Source organism: Aspergillus piperis (assembly GCF_003184755.1).
Source record: "Aspergillus piperis CBS 112811 unplaced genomic scaffold BO85scaffold_1, whole genome shotgun sequence".
NCBI classification, from domain to species: Eukaryota; Fungi; Ascomycota; class Eurotiomycetes; order Eurotiales; family Aspergillaceae; genus Aspergillus; species Aspergillus piperis.
Window position 1 is genome coordinate 2,059,448 of NW_020291591.1, and position 16,745 is coordinate 2,076,192.

The window sequence follows — 16,745 nt, forward strand, 5'->3', positions numbered from 1 at the left end:
GCTCCTGTCTCTGGTACCCACCGTGATCCGTTGCCCATTGAGGTAAGCATTTCTACGCAGGGGCCGCCGCTAGAAAATCAGCCCATGCCCTGGTAAGCCATCGCCAAGGGACCATCACCCGTACTTTGTGAGTTAGCGGTGGTGGAGCAGGCAGCCGAACCGCGGAACGATTGGCGACGCCCGCCGGACACTGCCAAGAACTTCATTTCCGACGAGCTTAGGCAGGGATCTAGTAGGGTCCAATTTTCAGAACAGGGCCAGACGTCGGCTTACTAGTGGGCAAGCAGTATCATACAAGGTCACTTGAGACGAGAGTCAACCAGTATCTCAACTACCACGACGTAGTAAGACATGTCCCGTGTCCGAATCTATGGTGCATCGTTTAGCTTCGCGGAGGTCCGTCCTAGTATCTAGCATCTAGTTCGTGACTAGTAATTATCTGGTAAACGCTCTCATGACAGAGGTCATGGCAGGACTAGAACCCTGGCTTCCTCTCCACACGTCGTAAATATCGCAAGGCTGTTTCCTCTCAGAAACGAATGCTTATAGGCCCTCTGCAATCACTCAGCCTTCCAATCCTCAGCTTCTCTCCGAGATTATCCTATTTCTTGGTTTCCCACCCTGCTTCCCTGAATCCGAGACATTATAGCCGCATGGCATGTACTGAATTCTCTTGGGAAGCAACATGGCCCTGTTATCATATCTCTGCATCTTGATTCAAGTTGCCGCACTGGCCGCAGCAGCTTCTTTCAATTCCAATGTTCGCGTGACAGACCCCTACATTGCCACCCAATGGAACGCCTGTCCGTCAATATGCGACAGTGCCAACCCCAATGACTGGGACTTTTACTCCAACCTTCGAATCCTTAAGTCATGCAAAGAACCAATGCTCCTCAACCTGGTGGTTGGCTTTTCAAATAGCACGACGAATCTTAATGCCCGTCAGCCGCTGTATGCCTGTTCGACAACAAACGACGGGTACCACAGTACTACCTCGAAGGCCAAAACTGCGAGTACACCACAAGCAGGGTCCTCGCGCTACTCGACCAAAGATGTTCAGATAGAGACCGCGTGGCGGGGAGAGGAAACAAGTCGGTATACATCCCACGCGGGGGTCGCAGCTCAACTTGTGCAGTCGCATTTAAACGCCCCGCCGAGCGAAAATGCCACAATTGCTATGGCATACTCGAACGGTATCGCCCTTGGAGCGTTCGTCGGCTCCCACATGCAGAAAAGTAGCGACAAGGACAGTGGCATTTTAGGACTCTTCCTGAACAAGATCCAACAGGGAGAACTAAACAAGTCCGGCGTCATGATGCAGGTCTGCGACAGTAACCGTGCCGCAGCTTACACGCTTGGTGTTGTCGCTGAAGCAAACCCAGATCCTTCGCAAGCGCTGAGCGCCGTCCGAGAGGCCCTTGCAACTTGGGATACAGGGAAATGTGCTTCTGGATACAGCGGGAGTTCAACCTCCACGATCTCAATGGGTGAGGTCGTGGATGAGAACCATAACGACGGTCCTATTCCCAGTGGTAACGGAACCAGCGTACATCGGCGCGCCCATAAGCATTCGCATGGAAAGGGGCTGCTTCATGAAAAGCACCGCCGAGCAACATGTACCGCCATCCAAGTCAACGACGGCGACAGTTGCAGCAAGTTGGCACGCCGATGCGGGATATCTCCTGCCGACTTCACCAAATACAACCCGAGCAGCACGTTGTGCTCTTCCTTGCTTGCTGGGCAGCATGTTTGCTGCTCTGCCGGTACGCTTCCGGACTATTCTCCCCAGCCGAATGCAGATGGGACATGCGCAACGTATAACGTCCAGAACAACGACGGGTGAAGTAAGATCGCCGCTGCTAAGAGTATCACGGTTGATGATATCGAGGAGTGGAATAAGAAGTCGTGGGGGTGGACGGGATGTGATAACATTCAAGCTGGAGGTAAGCATAACAAGCCCAGCCTGCGTTTGTGGAACCGATCAGTGGACTCAAATATCCTTCTGAAACAGCAAATATTTGTGTCAGCAAGGGAGACCCACCAATGCCATCCACTCTGAAGAACGCCGTATGCGGTCCACAGAAACCTGGGACTAAGAGACCGGATAATTGGGATGATATCGAAAGCCTGAATCCTTGCCCTCTCAATGCGTGCTGTGATATTTGGGGGTAAGTACTTGTGCCTTCCTTTTCATCAATTCATCTGACACCGGTGTTTTTTGATAGACAATGCGGTACTACTGCGGAGTTTTGCACAAAAACAAGCGTACGTGTCTCACTTTGCTTCATGTTTACTGTCTTCGTTGAGCCATAATGACAAGTCGAGCAGTCTACTACTGACGCACCTGGAACGGCAAAGGACGGCACCAATGGGTGTATTTCAAACTGCGGTACTGACATCGTTTTTGACGGGAATGGCTTCGATGACCATCCTGTGCTAGTTGGTTACTATGAAGCGTTTCAGAACAGCCGACCATGCTTGAACCTGGATGTGACAGCTATCAATAACACAGTTCAATTGGGGGGTCAACAAGGAAGCCATTCATCAACATTTTCGCAAGCTTGGGATCATATCCATTTTGCGTTCGCCAACATCACTGAATCATTCGAGGTGGACGTTTCCAGCGTTCAAGATGAGTTCGAACAGTTCAGAAAGTTTAAATCCGCAGGCAAAAAGCCAAAGGTGTTGTCGTTTTGGTGGATGGTCATTTTCCACGGATTTGGACTCCTACGCCATTTTCCGTAAGGGTGTCACCGATGAACAGCGTTCATTGTTTGCATCAAATGTCGCAAAGTTCGCTGATGATAATGACCTCGACGGACTGGACTTTGATTGGGAGTATCCAGGGGCCCCTGATATCCCTGGCATTCCCGCAGGCGATCCCGGTGATGGTGATCGATACCTTCAATTTTTGAAAGAGGTTCGGGATAAACTCTCCTCTGAGAAGACACTCTCCATCGCAGCTCCTGCCTCTTACTGGTACCTCAAAGGTTTCCCGATTGCGAATATCTCGTGCGTAGTTGACTACATCGTGTACATGACCTACGACCTGCACGGCCAGTGGGACTGGGACAATGCTTGGTCGGTTGATGGTTGTGATGGCGGTGGCTGTCTCCGGTCACACGTCAACTACACGGAGATTGTCAACTCTTTATCGATGATCACCAAGGCCGGGGTGCCCAACAGCAAGATCGTCGCAGGTCTGGCGAGCTACGGCCGGTCCTTTGGAATGGTTGACCCATCCTGCTATGGACCGGAGTGCAAGTTCAAGGGGCCAGAGTCAGCGGCTATGCCTGGAGAATGCACGCAGACCCCGGGTTACATTGCAAACGCAGAGATCAACGACTGGCTGCAAGGTGATCAGAATATCACCACGTACTTCGACCACGTTAGCCGATCCACGATCTCCTACTCGGCAAACGGCACATGGGTGGCCTACACGGACGACAACGAAAGAAACAACAGGATTACCGAATGGTGGTACAACAGAACCGTCCTTGGAACAAGTCTCTGGGCGATTGACCTGACTGAATTCGTCGCTGAGCTCCCAGACGGCACAGTGCTGCCTCCACTGACCCTGCCCAACTGCGATCAAGCCTTCACCAGTCTGGACGATGTCGAAGCCTCTGCCGATTCAATCGATCCGGAATGCATGAATTTGTATCTGATCCAAGCGTTGAAGAGCAATCTCTCCTCGTCAGTCTCGGCGTACCACGACGTCATGAAAACGGACTACGACAAGAAATTCGGCTGGTATCAGGATGCGGTCAGGGAGCAGTTCCCGCGGTCTCTTCAGGCGTTCTTGAAGGCCAATGCCTCGAATTACTTCGAATGTACCTCTCAGGGTATGGTCCCGCGGAGCGAAGAGCCGGAAGGCAAGAATGTGAGCTCTTCGTGCCCATCCAATCCAAAGGATACAGGTTACGCTATCTTCTATTGGACAGCGACAGACAAGGATGGGTTTCTGGAGGACCTTGAAGACACCACAGGAATTTCACCAGACCAGCTCGTGTGGGAGATTGATGCATCGCAATGCGTCAGTAGTCCAGACCCTTCACAGCCGATGATATGCAGCGGCAGCAGGAACATTGGCATGCCGACCCTCCCGCCAGATTTCACCGTCAGTAATCCCAAGGACATCATCTCGGCTCGGCTCCCCAATATCACGACGTTCGAGGAACAATCTACCACCATTGCCACACTGGCAGACAGCGACCTGTACCTCGGCGACACCATTGATGTCGTGGACGGCGCATCCCTCCTCGTCCTCATGGTCTCGAACTCTATCGCAAGCATGAAGAGCGTCGAAAGCATCGGCGAGGAATATCACAAGGAACAGGTCGAAGAAGCTATTCTTCTCTTCGTTACTGCTTTCCTCCTCCTCATTCCCGGCATCGGAGAGCTCGCCGACTCTGTTGAATTGACCTCGGTCGCAGTTACGCTACGAGCCATCGGTGCAGCCGGTGACGCCGGATTCGGTATTTATAGCGTCGTGAGTGCGAAGGATGCGGGAGCTGGGGAAATATTCCTGGCTCTTTTAGGTGGCCTGGGCATACTAGATATGCTCGAGGCACCGGCACTTTTTGCGAAGGCTGCCAAAGCGAGAAGGGCTATGGATGCCGGGGATATTGCAAAGCTGGGAGACGAGGTCAAGGGTGGGATGGCTCAGATTGACAAGTTGAAGCAGCTTTGCCGTTAGAAAGGTCGGGGAGAGGTCATCAGTCAACAACGGTAACATGTGAGCCTTGTGCTTTCGTCCACGCATATTTTTGTTATTGATTGACGTTAATAATTTCCGACGACAGTACGCAAGTGAGCCTCACAATGCTGGTTCTGATCTGCCATGCTATAGCCGGTTGACTGAAGCCAACATTCAGGGCACTAGAGATGACGAACTAGAAACATGACGTGATCGTTTATCCAATGTCAAATGTGTTCGCAGTAGATGGCGTCAGTTTCCTTTTGGTCATAGTATCTCTCTCAGGGGAATAACAGTGAAAGGTTTACTTTCTCTTAAAGATAGTCCATATTATTAAGCTAATCAGTACAGTTGGGGTTATCTAGAATAGGGTGACAATGGACTGCTATGCAAGACTTATCCTACTAAGATTGTCAACGTGCTGACACCTTTGAACGGGGGTTTTTCTTTGATAGCTTGGTCCGGCGGGGTTGCCTACCCATGGGGCCTGGTGTTATCTAATGAAGTTAAATACTGATGAATCAGTGCTTGTTATTGCAGATCTACGAGGTCCGCAGAAGCGTTGTACGTATGCCGGAGGATTTCCCGGAGGTATATCTTCTCGCGAGACCGGAGTCTAGTACAGAGGTTCCTTGAAGTCCTAGGTAGTTTCTATGACTGGTGCGGACTCCATAGTCTGTGTGAACTGGGCATGCCTTACAAACTTCTCTATCCAGAGTTCATTACCATGAAGTCCTGGGTAATGTGGTCTCTTGAGGGCACCATTCTGGGAAAACCAGTTAGTAGCGCCAGCAGGGCGAACTTAAAGAGTGATCATTTACCAGTGCACACTCAACCCCTGCCTCACACCCAATGCCTGCCTGACGGAGAAAGGCCATCAACTCCCAGGGGCCAGCTATACAGCTGATCAGGATGAAGTATGAATCGCTGTAGTGTCCAAACACGATGAACTTTACACTTTTGATATTATTAAGCTCAGTGGTTGTTACCATATTAAAAGCGTCACAATCTCTATGCGCACCCATAAAGCACGTCAGCCTTGCTATAATTGAATATCTAAGAATTGTGGTCCACGGCACGTCCCACTTTGAACTTTGATGCTCTCTGTTCCGTAGATTGGTGTAGATGTCGTGTTCCTTCATCGTATATCTCCAACATGAATGCACTATGTACATATATATATATATAGGCAGCTCCGGTGAATGAAATACCAACAAAGGCAAAAGTCCATCATCACCCGCAGCTACCTACAGATTACCCAGGAAACATCCAGAAGGAGGTAGCTTGACTACGTTTGTAGATACATGCGCCGCAAAGTCCTTCCTGAAATAGTCCTTGCTGCAAATACTACAGACACCACTATGCAGCCGGTCTGCAGTAGTTCACCTTGTTGGACATAACCGGCCTCGTCCCAATCAAGAGGAATGAAATTACTAAAAAATGAAGGGCTTACGTATAGATAGCTGAGGTTCTTGTTACTCATCTACGCTGCGTTTTCCTACCCAGCGGTGGTAACCCGGACGAGTCCGGCTCCTCTACTAAGGGTGGCTGCAACTGACACTACTTGCCATTTTTCCTCAACGGTATATTATGTAATATCCGAGTTCTTAGTTAGCCGATTGGGCTACCCGATAGATCCCGTGACCTGCGACCCCTGCGATACCATATCCTAGGCTACTAAGATAGGTTTGGGGGCGAAGCAGGGAACTAAACAAGGTCATGGTATTTTGGCACTGCTCTTCCCTGAATAGTAGCTATGCTGTACACATCTGCTTATGGGAAGCGGCGTTGCGTGCGAGTAGAGATGAAATGCATTCCTGCTTCCGCTTGATCACGATCCGGTCGAGTAATTGGCCTTTCGCCCATGTTCCATGGCTGGACCCAACGTTCTAGAGGTGGATGTGGGCGGATAGAGCCTTGTGTTTTGACACACCTCTAGCAGTCTGGGTAATCTCATGAGCCAACTCGAGTGCATGATTGCCAGAATTTGTAACTTGAAAATACCACTGGCCGCTCGTTTTATGCTTAAACAATGATTTCCGTGTTCTGCCGGGCTTACGTGAGTATTCAAATACATAACATACAGATTGCTTACGGGCTTCACCCGAGGTTTTTATGCTCCTTTTAGTCCCACATTTTAGGTCAGTGATTTTACATTTCATTTTAGTGGTATTATTGATTGTACTCAACATCCCAAGCCCTCTTCACCGTGATACCCTCCTCATGAGGCTGTCCCTTATTGAGAGTTGGCAATGGAATTGCGACCGTCGTTTTAGCCTGCGATTGATCCAATGCCGAGTAACGGTGTGGTCCTTCCTCCGTATGACTATCCAGAGCTGAAAAGGGCTGTGTGTCTTCATTGTCGTAGGAGCTCGATTTCAGTATCTTTGTGGCCCACGAAGAAGCTTGAACACGTTTTTGTGGCGTAGCCCAAGAGGACGGGTCAGTCGATTGGTTGGTAGCTTGGGTACCAAAGAGGCTTCGTCGAACTGCGACCCATACAGGACGCAAAGTTGGGAGGCAAGCTTTGATGCAGTCAATATCTGGAGTCATCAAGCTCAATAAAGGGATCATATTACTTACCCGAGACAATTGCCAGGTCAGCTTCGATATTGGCCCATATGGCTTGATTGACCCAGTTCCAACTGACGTCCGCATCAGTACCTTGGGTCATCACTGAAACAAGTCGCATTATCGAGGCGATGCACACACTGTCCGGTCAGCTGATTATTGGCAACATTCAGAATGTGAGGTCCACATACAAACTGCCCAAAAGAAACATTGACATGATAGCCTTCTTATGGCTTCTCGAGGTGTTGAGCTTCATGATGTAAGGCACAGGAAGTACGAGAAGCGTAACATCGATTATAATGTTTGGAATTGAGATCGCAAACAGGAACTTTTGGCTGTCAACATTACAGGAGGCATCAATTGATTGGTCCCATAATCCTCGAGTAGGTATACATTGCAGCAAGGTGAGCAAAAACTGTAATTGTGAGTCATAATGGGCTCCTCAGGGGCAGAGTTACAATACTTACCACAGCAATACCCCACATGCAGACCAGTGTGGCGAGTAGGCTAATGGGAAGTTTTATATTGGCCCTGTTGAATAGACGCCAGTACAAGGCCAGGATAGAAAACTTGACAAGAACAATGACGCCCGTGTAAGTGAGTTCGCAGGAGAATAGTCCAATATATGCGTCCTCCGTAGCGTTTGGTCCGAAGGTTTGAATATGCCTTCCCAGAGCACGAGGTATCCCTACATCTGTTAACACCTAACACCTCCATGAAACCAATCGGACTATGTCTTACACCACAGTAATGAAGCTGTGAGGCCGGTGCCGCAAGCCTAATCAACTATATTAGAGACACCCTATCGGCAGCAGGGGTGTACAGTACGTACCAATGAGGCTAGTATCAGCCAGTCGTCAAGCCATAAGCCCGCAGTATTCTTCCAGCGACACCAGAATCGAAGGCTGACACAGACAACGGCGATGAAGAAAGGTATTGTCGAAGAGGCATATAAATTAGGTTGCCGGGATTCGGAAAGGTCTGCAGAGGGCAGAGATTGAGACATGATAAATACAAGGGGTGTGAGTTTGTTATGTGCACACAGGTATTCCTGCAAGAACTCAAACCCTCCCCGTGGAGACGAAAGTGTAGACAGTGCATACAGTGAGAAGAATCCTTTACTACGTGTACTGAGTACCCGGACAATATAATATAAAGTTCAGTGAAGAGACAGGTGGGCCACTGCTTGCCGTTTCCGCCCCTTCACATGTTGCAACTAGGGCTGGGGCCAAAGTATTGGAAAGGTACTTTTTAAAACCAACAGCCGATGATAGCGAGTCGAAATATAGTAGTAAGGATCCGTGGTGGTTTGCCTCATCGAACCTCGGCTGGCACCGGTCTGTGGTTAACCCTTCACAGATTCACTAATTAGACAGGCCCAGCCACTGCTCATTGGTAAGCTTTTCCCCGGGAGACCGACTCCCCGGACATTACCACTATGTACCATTACGCCTGCCTGCCATCTAACCATTAAGCAATGCACGTCCTGCAGAAAGACATTGCAGAGTGGGGAAGGGTGGATGCGTGGACGATCCGTGGGCTGTGTGCAGCTGCTGCTTTCTGCCTCCCTGCCTGATCCTACGTACCGTTGGGCCTTTTCTCCTTGTTCGTCTGGTTCAGCCCCTAGCCAATTCTCCATCCAGGAGAAATAAAGAATATTATTGACTGGCTCTGCGTGCACGGGATAATTGCTGGCTTTGGATCGCCGATGTACTTGCGTCTACTTTGGTCCTCTCTGCAGTGGGTCTACGGGCCTTTTAGTATACGGAGTATATCCGCAATCTTGACGGCCTCATAGTACTAGTAAATATGTCAAAGAGACAGACAGGGTGGTGCGTGTAAGCGCTGCAACCTGGGGCCAAAAGTTCGGTACATTGTCTCCTATCCAAGGCGCTTTACAAGGTTTCGGCCCGCTTCAACGGCAAAGATCCCCACCATCTGGCCAGGATTCAGTATAGCATGATCAGCGAAAAGCCTTCCCGATCTGCGAGCAGAATTCCAACGTTTTACAAGGTATTTCCGCCCCCAAAACAGCCAAGAATCATCTGCTACTAGCGTGCAGCAAACTGCAGCTCCACTCTTTTCTCCCACAACCAGTGTCTCCTATTTCGAGACGTGTTATTCTTTCCTTCCGCTGCCTGTAGATCGAACCACTATATTCCACAGTTCCGAGGTCTAAGTACTTTTCTAGTGATTGATCCCCACCCAATAGAAATAAACCAACCGAGACCCCATTTCTTATCGTGCATTTTATTACATTTTTTATTTTTTATTTTTTCTCGCGTTGGATCAATTTCCCAGCGTCAATCAGCAGACTAAATCCATTCGCCCCCACGTTCTGCCGTGGACACCGGAGTTAACCTTGTTGGCTCCACCCCTGTCAGTGTGAGGCGAGGCGAGGGGCTCTTCTGACCTACTGAGATCAGCATAGTGTATGCAACTACCACTTAGGCCCCACCAGCAGGTACAAGTGCTAACTGCTAGACTAATACACGGATTATTTCTTACATGTATTGACTATTTCGTACCTACTTTAGTACTACGTGGATATGCGCCTGTCTCAATTTGCGGGTGGGGTACAGCACCTCCTCCGTTGGACGAGCGTGCTCAGCCTAGTCTAACTAGGCTTACTCTCGTAGTTGGCGGTTGCAACCTGACGTGCGGCTGATTCCAGAGGGCAGGGAGGGATTTCATACATTTGGCGAAGTTAATTACTCAACCCATGACAAATACATACCTCCGAATCTGCTACTCCACCTTCTTTACCTTACTACACCTGGCAGCAGTCCGGGCTTCCCTTTTTAATTTCTTCTCTTCCCTTCCATAATACTCGACATAACGAAGTCGCAACCTCTTCCCAACCCGGAATCCCACCCAAAATGTCGTCGGCAAACCTCCCGATCATTGTCATTGTCCCAGGTGCATTTGGCACACCTGAAGGTTTCGATAAACTGCTACCGTATCTGACCGAAGCTGGATACACCACACATCCAGGGTCATACCCCAGTTGCAACCCCTCCGATCCAACCCAAGTGTCCTCTTCCCAGGATATCGCGCACCTGCGTAACAATGTACTCCTCCCCCTTTTGAATGAGAATGGAAAAGATGTTGTCATCATCGCACACTCATACGGGGGTGTTGTTGCCGGTGGCGCAGCAAAAGAACTTGCAAAGGAAACCAGAGCAGCCCAAGGTCAATCGACTGGCGTTGTTGGCCTTATTTACGTGGTGGGCAATATCACGCTTGAGGGGGAATCCCTCTTCCAGGCGGTAGGCGGCGCTTACCCTCCTTTCATCAAAGTCGATAAGGTATGGTATAACCTGCATAAATGCTGTCATAACGATCGAGTATTGATGATTTTGTTCCTAGCCATCCCAGGGCCTTGCTGTCATCGAACCGGCAATGGACGTGCTGTACAATGACTGCGACCGTGTCCTGGAGCCGGAATTAGATACGCTAATGCAGCCACATGCACTCCGCGCTTTTGAAACTCCCCCCACCGCCCCAGCCTGGGCGGAGAGTGCGTTTGATGGTAGAAGGGCGTATGTACGTACCCTGGATGACTGTTGCAACCCTGCATTTTTGCAGGACATATGGCTGGAGAAGTCCAAGGTTGAATGGGAAGTTGTGGATTTCAAGGCCGGCCACATGCCATTTGTGAGCCAACCTCAGGCGCTGGCAGAGCAAATTACCAAGTTTATCGATGGATTTATTGCAAAATAGATAGATCAATACAGAGTCCAATGTATGGTGTAGAACTCCCAATACACACCATTCGATTTGGCTTGATTTATCTATGATTAGCCACTGACATTATCGCAATGCAAGACAGACTGGTCAACCCCAAAAAGTCTATAGGCAAGAATAGCGATGGTGGCGACAGTAGTGACATTGCGGTATAAGGTCAAATGTCTCGGGACACTCAGTTACCGGAAATTCTAACAGTGCTAGCTCGCTGAAGATTTAAGCTATTGATACATGATGTCTGAATATATATAGACCATTGATATATTTTTCGCCCATCTCTATTCAGACAGTAGTTGCCCTGTTTCCAAGGCTAAAATCTCAGACTCCAAATGTTACGAATTACATTTCTTGAATTATAATGTTATACATCGCTCAATCCCGAATACCCGTCATATATATTGTTTCATATGGAAAGTAGACGTACTTGATGAGTCAGTCTCAAACATTAGATACTAGGATTTTTGGACGACGGTCCAGTTACATTATGTATTCTGAATGCAACTGTTCTAAAGGAAACTTATCTCATGATGGTACTTAGATAACCACATGCAAAGAGAATGAAAACTGGTGTGAATAAGGCGATGGTCCTGAGACATTCGGAACCCCGCTTCGTAGTATATAGGCATGAACCCCTTTAGAGCAAGCCTCCAGCCTTGAATACATGCTATTAAGCGATTAAAAAAAAGACAAGTAAGTGTGCCATAGCAGGCGAGAGAATTGGTAATGTAATATTCTAGCATCCTAGGGTACACAATTCCTATAACGGGTATAGACATTCCGCTCATCAAAACCACCTAGTGCTCTACGGTATCAACCTTCTTCGTCACCCAGACCAGCTTTGGGACCATGATGGAAGCGCCATTCAAGGTCTCCATCATAGCGTTGTGCTCCAGACTTTTCGATGCCTCCGGGGTCTTAAGTGCGTTTTCTGCAAACTCTTTCCATGTGCTCACATATCTGTATGAATGTTAGGTATTCCCATAGAAGACCTAGTTCTGTTCTCGGTCATAGCTTACACGTCATTCCAGAACCGAGCATTTCCAAGTCCGTACTCATAAGTATACAGCATTGAGCCAGTATATCCGTTTTCATCCATAATTCGCGTCAGGTCATATTTCCAGCTGCTCAAGAGATTAGTTCGCATCAGATCTTCCAACTATCTTTTTTTTGGGTACACTTACGTGTCATGTCCTTTAAGCTGAGAGAAGAGTGCATCAAGATTAGATGCTGAAGTCCCAGGCACGGTTTTGATAGAGCACCCAATGGTGTCAACTTCATCCCACTGAAGGTAGCCGCCGGGTTCTGAACCCATGGATTGTCAGCCTTGCCATGAAAATGGAATTGAAGCGCATACTCAGCAGTTTCTTCAAGTTTGCTAGAATCGGCCTGGGGTCGTTATTCTTGACAACGACAGTAATCAGACGAACATGCACAACATCAAAGTAGCCTATGAACTCATCCGGCACTTCTTCAAAAATGTTCCAGACATGCATGTGTATATTTGCGGGTAGCCATGGCTTCGGGCCAACTTGGTCCAGGCTAATATCGAAGCCATGGAGATCAACGGACGGTGGTTTTCCACGAGCAAAATCCTGAAGCCAAATACTGGAACAATTAGTTATGAGAACTTCGAAGCTTGGTAGATCAATTTACCCGTTGCCAGTAGCAATATCAGCGACTTTCAAGTCCGCAGCCCGAGTATCAATATCGGGATGAACCAGGAACCCAAGTAACTCTTTCCAAAGGTAATGCTGTGCGGTAAGTCTAGTTTACTATTAGGAAAACTCCTACTGACAATGTCTTCTCTAGACTAACCGAGTGTTTGCGTTACAATCACGCATCAATGCATAAGGATCCTTAGCCTTCACAGTTGTCCCGTTCCAGCTTTCAACTGTTGGTAGCTGGGGTGCATTGTTATTCTTTGGGATTCTCATTATGGTAATCTGATCGGTGTATAAGAAAACAATTGTAATGATCTGGTTGTAGTCCGAGTGATGGATTTCAGAGGAAACCAGCTGGTCCAGAAGCCAGCCTTTATAATAAAATGAGAATGCTGATGTATAGAAAGTACTGTTCGGTAACTTCTGGCATAATACAGATGCCTACTAGCGCGCAAACTGCACACTAACTGTATCATAAAATGACTATCATATTTACATACAAGAAACGCCAAGTGAAGCCTGACATCCACGAAGGCAAGGCAGATTCGATATACTGTGGAGCTGTGAACGTCCAAAAATGTGCTAAAATGACTGTTCCAGGCATCAATAAATTTTAAGCATATACAAGAATGCGGACGGTACAGTGTTCCGTGCATGCTGTGGCCATTTGTAGATCTTTCCCCCCAGCACAGCGGGGCAATTATGGAGCAAACTTCTTAGCGAAGGAACGATATGATTCGGCCCCAATCCTTGTTATGGACCGTTACAAAATGGACCCCACCCCGAGGTTGGCTGCTTGACCCCCTGCTTATTATGGAGCGTTATAAATGGGCCCCATGGTCAGTTAGTTTGCCTGTTTGGCCCCCTCTTTGTCATAGGACGGCATAAATGGCCCCAACGGTTAAGTCGGCACCTCGGGCCTACCGGAAAAAACTATCCCAGGCTTCATTTTTTAGTGAGGTAATTTCTTCATTATATCCAAACAGAACCAGAGGCTTCAGGGGAAGTTGTAATAGCTGTATATGTATTGACTGAAAGTTTTCTAGCGATGATGGCTGGCTTTCCTGGTGGATCTAGCCAAGAGACTTGCACCCTCACACCCGGAATTCCCGGCAATGGCTCAAAGGAACACCGAAACCACGAGCCACTCAGCAAAGACGGTCTCTTACCATGATTGGTCGGTAAAGATTGTCATAATCATTAGTGGGCCTTAAAGAGGTCTTTTCGTCTATTCTGACGGTGAACAGAATCGCTGATACACATGTAATACATTACCACAGGTGGGCCGATACATCCCTCTAAAGATCCTTTCGCTTGAGTATCAGACAGGTATTGGCCTGGTGACACCGGCTCCTCCCGGCTGGGAGGCGAGACACACTTCATTCAATGACTTGAAGGATTGCTGAGTCGAACAGGATCTGGGTGCACCGCAGACAGTAGGATCTTAAAGCAACCAAAGTTCATCCAATATATAATTTACCTTATTCACAAGAGCACCTGTGGACGGCGTGACGCGAGGGGATACACTATGTTTAAATCGGGAAACGGTAAATATACCCTTATAAGATCAAAGGGGTAGTTGGTATTAAATAAGCTGTCTGATAATAGATACGGACACCTTGAGAGTTTTATTTCAGAGAGAATATGGGTTATTTCCTACCCCTCTTCCGCTGCCGAGCTCTATTACAACATAGAACTTGCTTCGCTACTCTAGGTGAAGATTGGCCATCACTGATCGTGGTCTCCAAATGCCTGACTTTGGCCACAGTAGTGTCATGGCGTAGGTGAGCTTATTGAGTAGTGACTCCATGATTGCACACGACCATGTCAGAGCACAGATGAGAACAACTGATAATTATTCAGGGAAGCTATATAACCTCACAAAATGGATAGGAACAGCCAGGTAGGCTTTTTATAACTTATATTTGGCGTTTACACCATCTGCAAGTAGCCGTTGGTGGCAAACTCTCTCTCCAATTTCATGTATATTGGGTAAGTCTATTCCTACTAGATCTCACAAAATTCTCATTACTCTTAATGACATAGCAAACGGGAGGTTAGTTTCGTTTTAATTGGAACTCTTTCCGGTACATATTTGAGAATAGCAGTACGTGATTCTTTCCCCCGGTCTGATAACTTAGGTATGAATATTAAGTAAAAGCCCCGAGGCTGCTCTGTTCAGCTGGTATAGTAATATTATAACCGAATACTTACCCGGGGTCATGATATCATCGGACTAGAGTACTAAGAACACCTCTCAGCCAGCAAGGGAGCATTTCAAATGCGAAACCCGCAAAGAAAGCATTTCGAACGCGAAACCTCCGGCTAACCGGTAGCTGCGGGTAAATTGTCATAGAACAACCTAGGGGAGTTGTACACGCAAGGCCAAAAAGACCATCATTACCCGCAGCTACCTGCGGACCCCTAGAATCCTGCTTATATAGACATGTATACACGGGAGTAGGTAGTCGCTACCACTAATTTATTACAGAGACTTGAAAAAAAATATAAGAATAATTATAAAGGCCTTAATGAACAGTTATAGAAATCTAAAACAAATATCATAATAGAATATAAATACATGAAGCCATTCTGCTTTGAATGAAACGAATTCAATTAAATTATTAATTCAGAACCTATAATTCAAAAAATCAAGAAAACTACCTCTGAAGTTCATAGAGTTCTTTCAGATTTTTTAATGCATTGGATCCTAGATGTATTATTTATATTTTTATACATACAATACTTTCAGGTGGTATGGTACAGGAGCTACAGGCTATGTTTTGAAGATAACTGAAAGACCTGTCAGTGGGATTTGACGGGAAATATAACAATTCCTTACTATACTATTGTGGACGGGCTTATGGTGGAACAAGCTCATCTACCTGGAGATCATATGTTGGGGCATTATATCTCCAAGAATCAATATTGCGTCATACCTGTAGAAATAAGAAAGGCTGTCTCCTCCTACGTTCAGCAGGGTGTAGTCACATACATTCTGCTAGCGCAGGCCTTTCCTTCAGGTTCTCATGCTGCGTTTTCGGAGCTTGTTTCTTTTATTCTTTCTAAATGCAGTATGACGATTAGATATGAAATATAGTACAGCAAATGATGGTAGTCACAACCCCAACAATAAAATGGTAATTTGTGATTAAAGTAATAAACAATCACTACATATGTACTCCGTACCATACAAGACACCTTGTCAGCGTAAAGCGTCATGATCATTGTAACAGCTACTCGTTTCTCAACTGATATAAAGGTGGATTAGATACTAATGTATTTCCCAGAATTTTCGTAAAGCTTTCTGATGATTATCTATATATCTGAAAAAAGATCCTTCCGTATGGTATGACACGGGTGGCTGAGTCGGATAGGAATTACGTTATCCATCGACGCCCATGGAATGCGGAGAGTAGCCTTGACATGTCAAATGAATTTTCCGGTTATTGAAGCAGGTGAACGATGAAGTGAGGGCTTGGGCGGCAACAGGCCCTCCAGTAAAGAGCATATGAATTAACAGAAACAAAGATGAAACGATTGCAGGTAACTGAAAGCCTGCCAACAGGGAGACGTAGTCACATGGTCTCGATTGCGGTTTGGGTATTAGGCATTCATTCTCTTGCTTCAGCCTAATCAATCTTCTGGCTTTTCAAATTACTATTATGGGCACTGTGCTCCATTATTCTTTTCTGAGACACGTAAGCTATCTAGATGATCGTCTGGTGGGATAGTGGAATGGGCCACTACTATTTGTGCCTCATTTTTCGGTCGCAGGTAGGTGGGATCTATGTGGGGATTGGGGATTATGGGTAGATTATATACATGCACGATGCAGGTAGTAGATAGAGGTGGATATAGTCATGAATAAATACTCCGTAGAAATACTCCATAGTACTGTAGTTCAGCCGCGGTGGGTCCATCGGAGGCGAGCCAGTTCTCCACCGGCCCTCTCAAGAAGCATAATCATATCCACGTTACCCATGGGCGCAGCTGAGCTGAGACCCCATGACCCTGCATCGCCTAAATGATCGCTCCACATTTGCAGGTTGCCCGGCCAATATCTT

General features: G+C 47.3%; 4 protein-coding genes across 4 annotated transcripts; 2 read left to right on the forward strand and 2 right to left on the reverse strand.

Annotated features, from left to right (window-relative positions):
- Positions 1–685: 685 nt before the first annotated feature.
- BO85DRAFT_455263 (class V chitinase Chi100) lies at positions 686–4,699 on the forward strand (the record flags this gene model as incomplete). The annotated part of the gene is made up of 6 exons (XM_025661374.1): positions 686–1,822; positions 1,865–1,943; positions 2,012–2,168; positions 2,226–2,265; positions 2,329–2,682; positions 2,747–4,699. The coding sequence occupies 6 exons, from the start codon at positions 686–688 to the stop codon at positions 4,697–4,699; spliced, it is 3,720 nt and encodes a 1,239-aa protein (XP_025521152.1).
- A 2,172-nt stretch (positions 4,700–6,871) lies between these two features.
- On the reverse strand, positions 6,872–8,336 carry BO85DRAFT_495029 (uncharacterized protein; the record flags this gene model as incomplete). The annotated part of the gene is made up of 6 exons (XM_025663897.1): positions 8,103–8,336; positions 8,012–8,048; positions 7,738–7,958; positions 7,462–7,685; positions 7,283–7,410; positions 6,872–7,224 (listed from the first exon to the last, which is right to left on the reverse strand). Exons 1-6 carry the CDS (start codon positions 8,274–8,276, stop codon positions 6,872–6,874), a joined length of 1,137 nt encoding a protein of 378 aa, XP_025521153.1. The 5' UTR covers positions 8,277–8,336.
- A 1,813-nt stretch (positions 8,337–10,149) lies between these two features.
- On the forward strand, positions 10,150–11,007 carry BO85DRAFT_410982 (alpha/beta hydrolase; the record flags this gene model as incomplete). Its single annotated transcript, XM_025657505.1, has 2 exons — positions 10,150–10,578; positions 10,640–11,007. 2 exons carry the CDS (start codon positions 10,150–10,152, stop codon positions 10,991–10,993), a joined length of 783 nt encoding a protein of 260 aa, XP_025521154.1. The 3' UTR covers positions 10,994–11,007.
- An 804-nt stretch (positions 11,008–11,811) lies between these two features.
- On the reverse strand, positions 11,812–12,951 carry BO85DRAFT_495032 (class I SAM-dependent methyltransferase; the record flags this gene model as incomplete). The annotated part of the gene is made up of 6 exons (XM_025663898.1): positions 11,812–11,974; positions 12,034–12,138; positions 12,199–12,319; positions 12,372–12,622; positions 12,671–12,781; positions 12,833–12,951. The coding sequence occupies 6 exons, from the start codon at positions 12,949–12,951 to the stop codon at positions 11,812–11,814; spliced, it is 870 nt and encodes a 289-aa protein (XP_025521155.1).
- Positions 12,952–16,745: the final 3,794 nt, after the last annotated feature.